Source organism: Scleropages formosus, chromosome 2 (genome assembly GCF_900964775.1).
Source record: "Scleropages formosus chromosome 2, fSclFor1.1, whole genome shotgun sequence".
NCBI lineage: Eukaryota > Metazoa > Chordata > Actinopteri > Osteoglossiformes > Osteoglossidae > Scleropages > Scleropages formosus.
In genome coordinates, this window is record NC_041807.1 from 20,914,549 (window position 1) to 20,928,607 (window position 14,059).

Here is a 14,059-nt window from a genome sequence, read left to right on the forward strand (position 1 = left end):
TGGAAACTGTGCATGTTGAGAGTATCAGTATGTCAGTGCACTTCACATATCTAGAAAATCACGTAGTACTTCAGTCATCAGGGGTGGGGATGTAATGTGCCGCGCATGAAATACAACGGACTCGTTTATTTACAAAGTTTATTTTAAATAGGGGGGCGCAGTGGCGCAGTGGGTCGGACCGGGTCCTGCTCTCCAGGGGGTCTGGGGTTCGAGTCCCGCTTGGGGTGCCTTGCGACGGACTGGCGTCCCGTCCTGGGTGTGTCCCCTCCCCCTCCGGCCTTACGCCCTGTTTTGCCGGGTTAGGCTCCGGTTCCCCGCGACCCCGTATGGGACAAGCGGTTCCGAAAATGTGTGTGTGTGTGTCTGGTACACATGTACACATCATGATGATGTCTCCCTGTAGGGCACTTTAACCCCGCAGATACATCGCGATACCCTCAGAGGGACGCATTCATTGCTTTTTTATTAGTGGAGTCTCGGGTAATAGTAGAAATGCAGTATTAATTAATTTAATGTATTCAGTATTGATCAACATAAATTAAAACTAATTTAATTTAATCTAAGTCATGTTAAACATGGGCAGCACGGTGGCGCTGCCGCCTCATAGCGCCTGAGTATTGCCAGAGAACATGGGTTCGAGAACTGCACGGTCTGTGGGAAATTTGCAATGTTTGCACGATCCCTGTGTCTGCGTGGGTTTCCTCCGGGTGCTCTGGTTTCCTCCCAGTCCAAACACATGCAGTTTACGTGGCTTGGTGACGCTGCTGCGTGAATGACTCTGTGTGTGTGGCTTTCCTGCGATGGACTGGGCTGTGTGTTTCCAGGGTGTCAGCCTTGCGTCCAGGGCATGGCTTTTTAAAACGTTTTGATGATTCTTACAGTAAAATGTACAGATTTCGGAGGCGGTACGTACACACAAAGAAACGAACAAAAATTGCTATGGAAAACACATACACAGTACTGAAAAAGCGTGTGCCACAACAACATTTTTCCCAAAAGCTTTTACACAATTGTTTTAAAATAAAAAAATGTAATTTTTTCCCTATCATTCGATTATGGGTTAAATCAATGTTACACATTGTCATCTAAACTGCAATTTGTAGCTGTATTCCCTGCTCTGGCTTTTTTGTTTTCCTTCTTTTTTTAATATATTAAACATACTGTTCTCGTTGTTGCTATCCTTTGTACTATTGTAGTGTGCTAATAAAAAACAAAAACAAGAAAAAGGAGCACTGGACAAAGAAGTCCTCCTGTAGGCTAAGTCTTCTTCCGGGGCAGAAAACCAGCTATAACGTTCTGACGTTATTAACAATATTATTTATTTCACGGTAGGAAGGAGCGGCGCTTTCGCAGTTTTGCACTTATATATTACAACTACAAGCATTGGAGTTGGCCTTGACGTATCTTTCAGCTACTTTTACTACGTTGTTGTGTTGTTTCTTTTTTTATTATGGTGCTGCGGGGAGCACCGTCGTGCCCCTTCGTGAATCCACGAGAAACGAAGTGTCTTCACAGCCCCTCAGACCCCTGTGCGCTCGCACAACTGCTTTCATTACCCATCATTCCCTCGTGTTCACTCATCATTGCCCCTCTTTACAGTCGCCATGATCCTGTTGCGGCCCCCAGCCCAGGGAGTCCGTTTCACTAACACATGGGATGCCGTCGTTTATAATCTGTATTTATATGTTGGATCATATTCAGGGTGTTGCAGAAATTAAATATCGTTACCTGTATAATTTCTATAAAGGTAAAGTCAACTGAAGACAGTAATAAACTCGACGACAGTTATTGTAGGTGGACACGACCCGCGCCGGTCTTGTCCTCACGGCAAGGCAAGCGGGGACAGGCCAGGGTAACCGTGTTTTAAACTGATTTACACTTAAAGTGCTTCATTGTGAAATGTAAAGTATTGTACAATGAACTGCAGTGACCATGTTTTACAGTGAAATAGAAGGGGCTTTACTGTGATTTTCGCCGTTCTCATGACGCCCAACATGTGAAAAATCTGCTAATTAAAACCAAAAGCACCAGGTATGAGACTCTCATAACAGTATGGTAAAAAGTTGTCAGAAATTAATTAGCAACAGCACTCCGAGAACGACAACTCATCCAGCAGCACATTTTTACGCTTTTTAATCAAATTTTCCCTTTGACACAGATGTTGAACTCTGCACATTTACCCGCTTGATTGTGCAATTTGGTACAGAATCAGAACAGAAAGCGCCTCGCGTCACCCATCGCGCGCACGGCTCTCTAGGAGCGCACGCGCGCAACTTCCCGCCACCGCCGCCGCTGCAACCGCAACCGCCGCCATGCAGAGCGATCTCTTGTTGTGCGTAACCGCCGGGGACGAGAGCGACAGTAGCCAGGACGAATGGGACCTCGGGGGCCTCAGGAGGGGCCCACAGGTGACCGAGCATTGACGGAGCCTCCAGGGTGCAGAGTGAAGAAGTTAAACTTCAAGTTTGTGCAGGGGGAGAAGCGTTCGGCGTTTGTTCGCCACGCGGGCGGAAAACTCACGAACTGCTGAATTTAAACCTGCGCAAATTCAGTTCGCCTACTAGCTGCACCGTAACTGCGAGTCATTTAGCTCGTTTCTGCTGTAGTTTTCAGACGTGTGTGAAGGGGGGGGAGGTGTAAGTCGTTGGGGGAAGTGCTGCCTGTGCGAATGACGCGGTCCCCAGAAATGGGACACGTTTCCTGGCTGCGTTAGCAATACGGTGTATGTGTGTGTTTTCACTGTTCAGAGCGCAGCCCTTGCCGCTGCTGTGGCACCAGAGCAGGAGCAGGTGTGGAAGCTGAAGAAAGCCATCAGCGGGGGGGACGCTGGGCTCCTCGGACAGCTGCTGGACACCGGTGAGGAGGCCGTGGGCTCGACGCGAACGAACGGCGGCCGCACTGTTCGGGCGTCTGTCACCGTACATGTATGAGCGCGTAAAGCCTATTGATGACCAAGAGAGGTGAAGACGTGCACGAGGACTCAAGAGTCGGTGGTTTTGCTTTACTGTTGAGCTCCCTCGTACCGCTGCCGCTGACCCTTTCTCTGCCCCGATGTCAGGTGTGGACGTGGACTACCGCCTGAGCTTTGGTTGGACCCTGCTGATGTGTGCTGTCCACAATGCCCACTATGAGGTGGCCAAGTTGCTGCTGGACAGGGGAGCAAGCGCAAACTTCAGCAAGGGTAGGGCAGCAGCGTGTGCCTTTAGCCCTCGCTCGTCCATCCGTGAAGGGAGGCCTCCTTGACCCTGACCTTGACCCTGACCCTAACCCTGACTCTAAGCAGGCACACATCCCACCACCCTGAGCTCCCAGCTAACGTTCTGCCCGAAAGGACTCGTCCTGCTTTGTGCACCGTTCCCTGCCTTCTGAATTTCGTTATTACATCAATACTCGTTTTATCTGTTTTTACAGCTAGTTTGGACATTTAGTGATGCACAAGTATTATAAAATACAGCGCTGTAAAAAAGAAAACAAAAAATTGCTTCACTCAGCTGAAATATTGCCCATCCTATTATGTATGTTGCTGTTTGTATAGCAACAGTACATAAGATCATAAATTTTTCATTTCCTTTATGACATTGTAAAAGATATCCGAAACAGTAATGATCAGAATCAAGATGGTTTTTAACGTGTAAATACTCGCAGTGGAGTACAGCCATCCGTTAAATAACTGGCATAATTTGTTCTGTGAAATCGTTCCAAATTCCCACAGGGTCAAGTTACCATTATTTCTTATAAGAAAAAAAATGCTGCCTAAAATTAAATTGCAAAAATAAAAGGTATTATTATATATGACTATGATAACACCAAGATATAGCTGTTATATTTTGTAATAACATAATATAAAAAAAGATTATTTTTTATCTAGTAGTATTTTGCTGTTGTACAGTATCTTCCTTAATTCATTATCCAAAGTCTGGATGTTTACAGTATTTTAAACAAACTAAATTCCAGATGAAGAAAAAACAAGAGCTTTTCGCTGTTGTGGAAACGCCATACTAACAATGGACTAAAGTGGTGCCTTTTTAGTGTCACTCTTGTTAACATCTTTTGAACTTATTTATATTTTAATGTGTCTTTAAGAAGCTGTTGCTTTAACCTGTTGCTGTACAGCTTGACTTTCAAACTGTGTCCTTCGCCTTTCTGCTGTTAGGCTTCTTATCTGTAGCGCACCTGCAGCACAGCATGTTTTAAGTTTAAAATACTCCCTTTTACTCATTTTAAAGATACTTGTTAGGGACATGATGACAAGAGTACTGCACACAGTCACAGGAGGAAACATGGAAGCACTGAAAGGTCTCCTGTCCGTTTTTAAAGATTGCACTATTTCTGTTTTAACTTTTTTTGTTATGTTTTTTTGGACCTTATACTGGTTTGCTCAACAGCCCGAGAGCTGCACAGAAATGACGCAATAGAGACTACTTGCCTTCTTTTATTTAATCGCTTTTATAGTCTGTACTTTTATGAGTGTTTCCCCCATTGAACTGTTTTATATCAACGTGCAAGGTGGCCTGAAAGCAGATCCATTTCACTGGAACATAACTGCTTTCTATCAGCTCTTTCTCCAGTCGTTGTGGAAGTAAAAGGACAGCGTGATGGGGGGAAGAAAATGCAGTTGTACCAAATCATAAGTCCATAGCATTGAGAAGGGGTATATATTTTCACGAGCCACTGTTGCGGTATTTTGTTGTACATGACCCTGTTACACGAGAGCTTTCTGTGCGTCTAAAATCGAAACGTTGCCTGTTTTTTCGTCTTTTCCGGTCATGTTACATTTATTTCCACCATGAATCCGATAGATTATCCTAATTGATAGCAACTGAAATGAGAACATGAGAGCTGCATAGGCTCCAGATGACCTCCGTGTGCCATTCTCCAACCTGCAGGAGATAAGAGCTCCGCGGCAGTTCCAAATAGTGTGTTCTGTGCCGTTGACTGAGAGTCAGAGACTGAACTTAATCCTCCATACGGTCAGCCTGCTTTTCAAGAACGGCTGCTTGCGTTGGGAGAACTTTCCTCCTTTCATTTTCCTTTGATTCTTTTTTGTTGCGGCCCAGCCGAAGATGGGAACCAATTAAAATGCGTATTATTTGTCTTCATCTGACATTACTTAATGGTCGTGACGCAAAAGAGGAACTATTGAAAACATGTCGCTAATCCTCAGCGTGCTTTAGTTTACACTTCCATTCCTGTTTCTCTTGAAAATTGAACGCATCTGTTGCTCTCGGTGAACTGGGGAAGGCAAAGTCAGCCGTGGAGCGAGTGAAGTAATGGAGGTGATTTCACGTCCTGCACAAGGAGGGCTGGGGTGGTGGGGGCTGGAGGCTGGACAGCTGGAGACCCCAAAAGGAAATAATTAAATCGGAGACAGAGCAGTGGCCACGTCCCAATTTGTGTTCTGCCGAGCCGTTGTTTGGGTAGATAAAGGTGCTCCGGAGAGCATGGCTTTGCCGTCATCCTGTCTGCCCCACGCCGAACTATTTGTTTTCCTGGCCCAGTGGCTGCTGGGGCTCTGCTACACCTGGCTAGTGCCGTTTTGGCCTCTATCTAAATTAATTCTGAGCTTTGTCCGTTATTGTGTACCTCAGTTCACCTGTTGTTGTTTTTCCTGCTGCCTATATGGGACTTTAAGAGAGATTTAGAACTGAACGTATTCATATGGCTGTATGTGTTGCTGGAGAAAATTCGGATTAAGTACGCAGCAGGCCACCCTTACAACTTGATCCAGCAGTCTTCCAGTTACAGGTCTGTATTTCATGAGGCTGCCTGTATCCTCTGTGATCAACACTTGCAGGACAAACCAATACACACTGTACCTTCTACATCTACCCATTTTGTTGATGCTTTTGTCCAAAGCGGGGTTCATACAGCTGGGTCATTTTTACTGGGGGCAAATAAGGTTGGGAACCATACTGAAGGGTACTACAGCAGTAGGAGGGATTCAAACCTGTGACCTTTGGATTCAGCAGCAGTGGCTGTAACCACCATGCTACCAACTGCCACTATGCTTTCTTCTCTTTCTCAGTGAACCATGTATGTCTGAGTGGTTTGTGTAACGTTTCCCGTGGTGCGCTGAAGACTGTTTTGTGACCAAGGAAGATCTTTCCAGGTTTATGAAACATAAATCAAATTCTGAAAACGGGTGTCAGATCTCAAAGTGATCTTGGTGGTCAACAGCAATGCAGTACTTGGATGCTAGAATTTGGCTACATTTGTCTGTTATTCCAGATGTGCGTGAAATGAGCCGTGTGAAGCAGCGCTAACGCCGCTGTTGTACATCTCCCCCCAGACCAGTATACCGTGCTCATGATCGCCTGTATGGCTTCTGCATCCGAAGCCAGGATTGCCAAGTGTGTGGAGCTGCTCCTGTCCTGGAAAGCAGACCCCAACATACACAACCGGTAAGAGGAGTGTTGTGCGGCTTCCTTCTGTCTTCTTTCCTCCCATCTTCAGGGTGTCTTCTAGAATGGTCCAGAAGGATCCTTGCACTTGTTGACCAGCGCTCTCAACTCATGGTGTGCCAGTCAGTTATGTGTTGCTGCCTAGTCATAAATGGCAAACTTTTGATAAGCTTCACACTTATTAGATATAAATTGCCTGGCTTATGTCAGTGGGTGTGGAGCGACACTGTAGCAGAAAGACTTTCACATGGATTGCGCAGTGATGGGAAGTTATCAATGACAACGTGCCACACTTGTGGTCTCGGGTGTCCATGAAGGTATCTGTCACATATTAAATGGGTTGCATTGGCAGTTTACTTTAGTTCATTGTAAATTGGGTTTATTTAGTTTATTGTAAAGTACACAATTCCTGTGAAGTACAGTAGTAATCGTTACTATCACCAGATAAGAGGTCATCTGCAGCCAGGTGCAGATAAGGCCTTCATTTCATTGGATTTTTTTGTTCCTTCTTCACTGCTGACCGTCAAGTGGTCTTTTGAACCGAGCGGTGTAGACGGGTCTGTGCGGTTGGCTGTACCGTACTGCTGTGATTAAAATGCAGCCGGCTGGAATGTCCTGTTGTGACACGTCCCGGTGCGTAAAAGCCCTCCTCAGACAGACAAACAAACAAACAAACAGGGACAGCTGAGCTGAAAACAAACGTCGGCGCCGCTCAACTCCTGTGTGCGGACCAGCCGGGGTCCCACGTCGCCTTCTGGAACCGTTTAGCCTTGTCATCATGTGTGGACATTTCTCATGGCAGACCATGGGTGAAGTTCTTCTTGCCGGTGACGTTGTTTTGCTGGTGAGGTGGAGCGGGCCTCGTGTGGCCCCCAGGCCTGCGGCACGTTACTTTCATGGCCACGCAGCTTCAGTAGGAAATTTATTGTTTCCTCTCCAGACAAAATATTTGGGCAAACGTTATCCAAATAAGAATACGGCTGCCATTCAGAGCCGGGGGGGCGTTGAGCACCCAAATGTGCCTTTTGTGTCTGTATATTTGAGCAGCAATCTGCATTGTCTGTTTTTTCTCAAATTTTGACGTAAACATGCACTGTGCTGCACATGGGGATGGCGCCCCTGCAGATGAGCTGCAATGGGTCCGCGTGCGCCGTCCCGGGAAAAATGTCCGGCTGAGAGCTTGTTTTGTGAAGTGCGTTTCAGTTATGAATGAAAATGAAAAGAACACTCCCCTTATTCTTCGTGCGTCCACACTGCTCTTTTTTTCCTGTGTCCAAAAAGTGCACAGAGGGTGCTGTTTATCCCAGAAAGCAAATGTGTGTGGAAAATGTGAGAATAACCTGCAGGAAGTGACTGCGTAGGAGAGCTGACAGGCATTTCCAGCACACTGCTTCCTCGAGGCGCCAGCATCGTAGGTATGGTTTTTTGAAGAATGTTTTGCAGTGTATTTCTCTATTCTAAATGAAGGAAAATGAGCAGCATTTCTACATTCAGCTGTTAGTTTTCGGAAAAATGCTCCAAGAGCAGAAAGACGACGGGTCTTTCCAGCGCTTACGGCTGCAGTCTGGTGTTCCTCAGTATCACACATCAGTATGAATGAACGTTGCACATATTTATGGAATTAATTAGTCAAGAGAGAGGAGAGAACATTTTCAGAGTGACTGAAAATAAAAATAAACTTTTATTTGTATCGTGAAGTTAATAGAAATATTAAAAAGAAAAGTCTTGTGAAGTAGTTTTATTTGCTGCTGCACTGTCCAAGAGTATTACATAATCTTACCTGTAAATAAATGGAGGGATATTCAATTAAGCTTTAATTAAAAAAGTGGAAAGTTGCCTTAAAGCTGACAGATGTTGGATACTTATGGGACGAAGCTACCAGTGGCGTTGAACAAGAAATTGAACGTAATGGTTTTTTCCCCCCCCAGTAATTTCAAATGAGTTTTAATAGTAATGTACTTTTGATGTTTCTGAAAGTGTTACACTGTGATGTCGTGGCATCGCATCCAGAGTATACCCTGTCTCCTGTTGTACACGTGTGGGACAGGCTGTAGACACTGTGACCCTGCACCAGCCTACAAGTTATTGATAATGGGCAGACATTTTCCAGGATATTTATTTATTATAGCTTTGTCTGGGTTTTTCTCCTCGGAGCCTAACCCATTAAAAGTGGATGAGCGTATGCATTATTTAGCTTTTAGTGACTGTGATATTCAAGTGACCTTGTAGTTACACACAGACATCGAGTCCCAATTGAGGACCCAGTGTATTGTCTTTAAAAAAAAAAAAAAGGGTGATGGATGTGTTAAAACCCAGTTTTCCCCAGGACTAAGGTAGAGTTTCTCGTGACCTTTTAATTGTTTGCTTTTGTTGATTGATGCAGTTATTGATTGACCTCTACTCTAGTTCTCTGATAACGCAATGAGGTGTGTTCTTCAGTCGACCTTGTAATCTGTCACACTTGAGGCTTTTACACTGTGCTCATATGTCCACAGCGCTCCTGTATTGTGAGGAAGGGTGCTGTGGGGACACGTGTGACACTCGCACCGCCCACAGAAGCGAGCAGCTGGTGGGAACTGTTAGCTGTAGTGCCCAACCAGTCGCACAGACACACATGCACACCCCCGTGATGATGCACAGCTGATTTATGCTGTTGGTTTAAATGCCTACGACCTTCAGTGCAGTATGGTGCACTTTTTTAAAAAAAAAATACACATGGGCGTGGAGCGGTTTTGAGGGGAGCGCATTTTTAACTAATGTTGTGTGTTTCAAACCAGGAAATGAGGAATGTACAGGAATCTGTGTTACCTTTGTGCAGTGCGGTGTTCCTTCCAGCGATGGCTTCACCTGTCATGGCACAAGTCCATGTTCCCAGCTTTTCCTTTGTGACTTCTCTTACTTTACATTACTTCTGACTTCACACTTTTTTCCCTACCCTCCTCTCATTGAATCTCTCCCAGTTCTGTATCCAGCTCCTCTCTGCCACTCTTCCTAGAATCCTCAAAGGCAGGCGGTTGGACCCAAGCAGGGTGGCTCTCCATACGTGTGATACCAAAGTTATGGTATCGTCTAATAAGTCAAAAAGTAGTTTTCCAGTCCTTCCTCTTCTGCCCATGCATGGCACTCTCCTGTGAGAATACCAACCAGCATGAGACAAGGATGTGATATGAGAGAGAATGGAGGGGTGGTTTTGTGTGCTGGGGTCATATGGGGACTAAGCAGCCCTGCTGTGGGTGTGTTGTGTGCCACAACTCCTCTACATTCAGCTGGAAGGCAGGGAAAGCGAAGGCCCTGCTAATATTGATTTATTCCAGTGTGGTTGTACAAACCCCTTTATCACCAGGGTGTCCAGTATTTCACGCTTTTACTACTACGCTTGTCTTATCTGTGTTTCAGGAATGCCAGGTTGCGTCACATTGGCACCAAAACAGTTGGAAAGATAGGATGTGACGGGTGGTCCATGTGAACACAGGGAAGAAAACAAGCACAGCTCATTTTTTCTGGGCTGTCTGTGATCACGTCAAACACTGCAGCTACACTTTGATTTCTCATATCCTTGAGGGTTTTGGTAACACTGCATGGGTTACCAGCTTTGCCCACTGAATACTTCCTTTTGATAGTTTATTTTTCATATGGATACCCAACATATTAATGCTGCTTTAGATATCAGTGGCTTTCTGTCTAGAACCTGTCAACACATCAATAGTCCATACAGGGAATTTGTGTTGAACCACAAAGGAAATGTGGTTGTGTTGAGCGTCCCCCAGCGGACTCCATTGATACCACCTTGACTGATGCCGTGCGGTTTATCTCCCTTTGACAAACAGGCTCTCGGGAGCACTTTGAATGAACATGCAAAATGTCAGCGGTTCTCAGATCCCTGAATGTTAGAAGGGAAGTCTGCGTTTATTGTCTAGTGGTTCTGTTCGCGGTCACTTGTGTAGCCACAGGTGTTGAGCCGAGTGCCCGTTGAGTGAAGTGACCAGGGCTGTTCACCCTGCATTTACACTGAACACTCTGTGGTCAAACCATTAGTAACCAGCATGTCCTCGCTGCGCAGCTCCCGAATGACTCCTCTGATGGTGGCTGCTAGAGAAGGTTACTGCCAGGTGATAAACCTGCTGGTCTCCTGTGGAGCAGAGCTCAATGCTCAGGACTCCAGTGGGTACACGGTGAGACAAACACTCCGACACACACACACCTTACATTCTGAGCCTGACATTTGTATGTAAAATTGTTTTCAGTGACAGTTGCTACTAATGTTGTCCATGAAGGATGATAACTTATGACGACACCAGTGTTTTGTCTTAAGAGAGAAAAATGATTGAGCTGTGGGTAAAACGCAGGCCCTTGCGATAGCGGTTCAGTGCGGACAGACTGAAGCCGTTCTGAAGCTGCTGCAGCTTGGAGCTCACAAGAACATCAGGACCAAAGCGGGGCAGAGCCTACTGGACCTGGCCAAAGTGTACCAGCAGGCTGAGGTAGTGCACACCGACACTGTCCCTGCTCTGGTCACTACCCACTGGACCACTGGCTAGCACTGCTCTCTTACTGTTCTTGGCTCGTATAATAAGGTTCCTTATTTCTTTTCGTTCATTTCTTACAAGAGTGTGTGTGTTAAATGACATGGGCTGCACTCTCCCATGATGTCACAGGTATGGTTTATGGTACAGAGCATTGAATGGTACTGAATACAGAACCACTGTTATAAAAAAAAAAAAAAAAAAAAAACACAGTGTAGCTGCCGAGAGCAGAGTTCCACTGTCAGTCATAGGGGCCTGTCTCTTATTCAAGCCCAGGACTGAATAATTCAAGATGTGTGTATGCTGCTGGTTCCACAGATCGGTCAGATTCTGGTGTCTCACAGAGATGTCGCTGGAAATGGAGACGAGATCCCCGGGGAGGAAAGTCCGCTGTTTTTGAAAGGAAATTCTGAGCCGCTCACTGTCATTAAGGAGAGGTGACACCCAGTTCTGTAAAACATAATGTTTTAAAATGGCCCTCCTCCACATATGGCCTTATCTCGTTGTGAAGCTCACCTTTGTGTTACCTTGCTACTGAAGTAAATGATGGCGATGGCGATGTAACGGACGTGTTGGTTCCTTGTAGTTCTGTGAAGCTCGGCGATATCGATGTGTTTCTGTGTGGACTCAACTTGGAGCACCTGTCAGAAACCATGCTAGTGAGTCATTGCCAAGGTTGTCCATACAGTGGTAACTTCCCAAAAACTGCCTTCAGGGACACTGAATTAATAGTTGAAACATGTTTGCAGTTGTTGAGTCATGACAGACAGCACTGCTGTGTTCGCATAGGAGAATGACATCACTTGGGGTGATCTGTCCGCAATGGAGCGAGAAGACCTGGAACAGGTAAAGATAGCCACTGTTCTTGTATGTTTTGAAAATGTCCAGGGTCTGCCACAAGGTCTTATACCAGTGAGACATGGTATAACTCCATGAGGAGCCGACAACGGGGTATCCTTATACCATGGCGAAACCAGCTCAACTGACTTCTCTCGATCTGGAGGAGTAGTGACCCTCCTCCAAGGTTCTCCAATGTTTCTGAGTGGCCCAGTAGACCAATAAAAACCAGCAGACATTTGGTGCGCAGAAGGCTGTCTTGAGCTCAGCGTGCCAGGTTCTACTGTCATCAACAGTCACTAGAACTGAACCATTAGTGACGGTTTAACAGGACTCTTTCTGTCTGCAGGGTCAGAATTTTGCGAAAACAACAGATACATGGATGTGTTCTGCTGCAGGTTAAAAGCACATGTTGGGGTCCTTGGTATCATAATGAACATGTCACATAGTGCATGTTATTTCAGGATGGTGTCATAGCCATGAGGGATGTGAGCCAGAATGGTGTGAATGTGTTACCAAAAAATCAGTTTGGACCTGTCCTTATTTATAGTTTAAATTTAATGTGGTTTTTTGTTTGTTCCTACCTCAACTAAAGCACATAAAAGTTGGCTAGATGTTGCTTTAGAACTAGAGAAATGCTCTTCTGCAGATTGGCATCATGGACCCAGATGATCAGAGGAAGATTCTGAGTTCATTCAAGGAGGTGCATGTGGACCAGATGGAGGTGGACATGTTCATGAAGCTGGAAAATATTGATAGCTGGTGAGTCTGTTAGAAAACCCAATTACTGAGATTCAAACCTTCCTGCTCATGTCTTATGTTCACATCTAAGGTGTGCGAACATGGTCTGGAATAGACTACAAATTGATGGATGTCTGTGTCATGATCCTGTTGTCGATAATAAAGGTTAGATGTCAGCAGCTGGAAACGATGGATGTGTTTATGGGATCAATGGGCTGCAGTCAAGATGGAATGTGGTTGGATGTACTTCTGCAGCAGCTTTGGTGTTGCCTGATGTTGAGATTAATGCCTTTTGCCTGTTGATCTTCTGTTTACCTGCTTCTCACCAGTGAGGAGCTGCACAGCTTCCTGGTGAGTCTTCGTCAGCACTGCTGCTACCTCACAGACATGGTGCAGGATGTCATGAGGAAGTTCCCCAAACAGCGATCGGAGGTAAAGCCCCCCTGCTGCAAAGGGTTCATCAATGCACTTGGGAGCATCTCTCAGTATCGAAGAGGTGAGTTCACACACCAGTGTATTGTCCCCAGATTGTCCTCTCACTGGACCCTAGAAAGGAGTGCCAGGCAGTTTGCAGCGACCTTGTGATCCTCACTGGAGATCTACACAAAGAGGTGGTCTGTCTCAGGAGCCTGTTTGACCAGGTGAGCTGACCGGACAAACAGTGGGGAAGAGGGCACTCTGAGTGGTGAACACCTCTGGTCTAGTTGTGGTCGGCAAAGTCCCGTGTCCAGCGCTGGTCTTCTGCCTGAGAGCCTCTCCTTTGTGTCTTTGCAAGCTGGAGCCTGGAGAGGAGCCCCTCTGGCTGCCCACACCTGCACCTCCAAGCATCTGGAGGAGACTGGCTCTGCGGGGGGGTGTAGGGTTAGCGATCGGCATGGGCCTCATGCTTCTACTCTCACACGCTGGAACGCGCAAGATTTTTGTCTAGAGCCTCCTGCTTCCACTCCACTGCCCTTTATCTCTTTCTCCGTGTGCACTGCGATGAGGGAGAATAGCCATAGCTGTTCAGGGAAACAGACTGTGCAATGGTGGCTTTTTTCTAAATTTTTTACAACAGTTTCACTTTGAGAGTATCGCTGTTCAATAGAAGGATGTCAGGGACCAGGTTATGTTAATTTTTCAATCTTTAAGAATATAAGAATAAAGTGTTTTGTTATGGTTTCTAAGTCACAGTTCAAAATGATTACAGCTGATGGCAGTAGTTAAATGTAAGTTGTTACCCAAAAAAAGTTTGTGTTATGTTGAGCTCCGGCCCACAGAAGCAGTTCCCAGACTGGGATCACAAGGGGGCATGTAGACATTTTTTGTTGTAACTTGCAGTAGCAGTGACACCGGGTCACAGTAGTGTAGAAGGGAAAGTCAGATACATGTTACCACTTAAACTGTGGGTAGTGTTCCTGTTGCCACTGACCTCACTGTCCCACCAAAAATGGCCTATACAGGATCAATAAAGGAGGTAAAAGTACTGTAATTTACATTACCAAGACCAGACACAACTCAAATGTTTTTCAACCTGGTAAAGTACCAATAAGGAAGAGCAAAGCAGAATCCAACCCA

At 45.7% G+C, this 14,059-nt stretch overlaps 1 protein-coding gene across 1 annotated transcript; it reads left to right on the forward strand.

Annotated features, from left to right (window-relative positions):
* Positions 1–2,220: 2,220 nt before the first annotated feature.
* On the forward strand, positions 2,221–14,056 carry asz1 (ankyrin repeat, SAM and basic leucine zipper domain containing 1). Its single transcript, XM_018747357.2, has 13 exons — positions 2,221–2,408; positions 2,748–2,856; positions 3,059–3,181; positions 6,290–6,401; positions 10,462–10,573; positions 10,748–10,882; positions 11,243–11,361; positions 11,511–11,583; positions 11,714–11,770; positions 12,411–12,523; positions 12,832–12,934; positions 13,030–13,143; positions 13,278–14,056. The coding sequence occupies exons 1-13, from the start codon at positions 2,313–2,315 to the stop codon at positions 13,428–13,430; spliced, it is 1,419 nt and encodes a 472-aa protein (XP_018602873.2). The 5' UTR covers positions 2,221–2,312; the 3' UTR covers positions 13,431–14,056.
* The last annotated feature ends 3 nt before the right edge of the window (positions 14,057–14,059 follow it).

What these genes read in the sequence shown, in the direction of transcription:
- asz1 (XM_018747357.2), top strand. Translation starts at nt 2,313, where the DNA reads ATGCAGAGCGATCTCTTGTTGTGCGTAACCGCCGGGGACGAGAGCGAC. An exon ending in ACCTGTCAGAAACCATGCTA is followed by an intron (nt 11,584 to 11,713) that starts GTGAGTCATTGC and finishes GTGTTCGCATAG; the next exon opens with GAGAATGACATCACTTGGGG. An exon ending in CTGGAAAATATTGATAGCTG is followed by an intron (nt 12,524 to 12,831) that starts GTGAGTCTGTTA and finishes GCTTCTCACCAG; the next exon opens with TGAGGAGCTGCACAGCTTCC.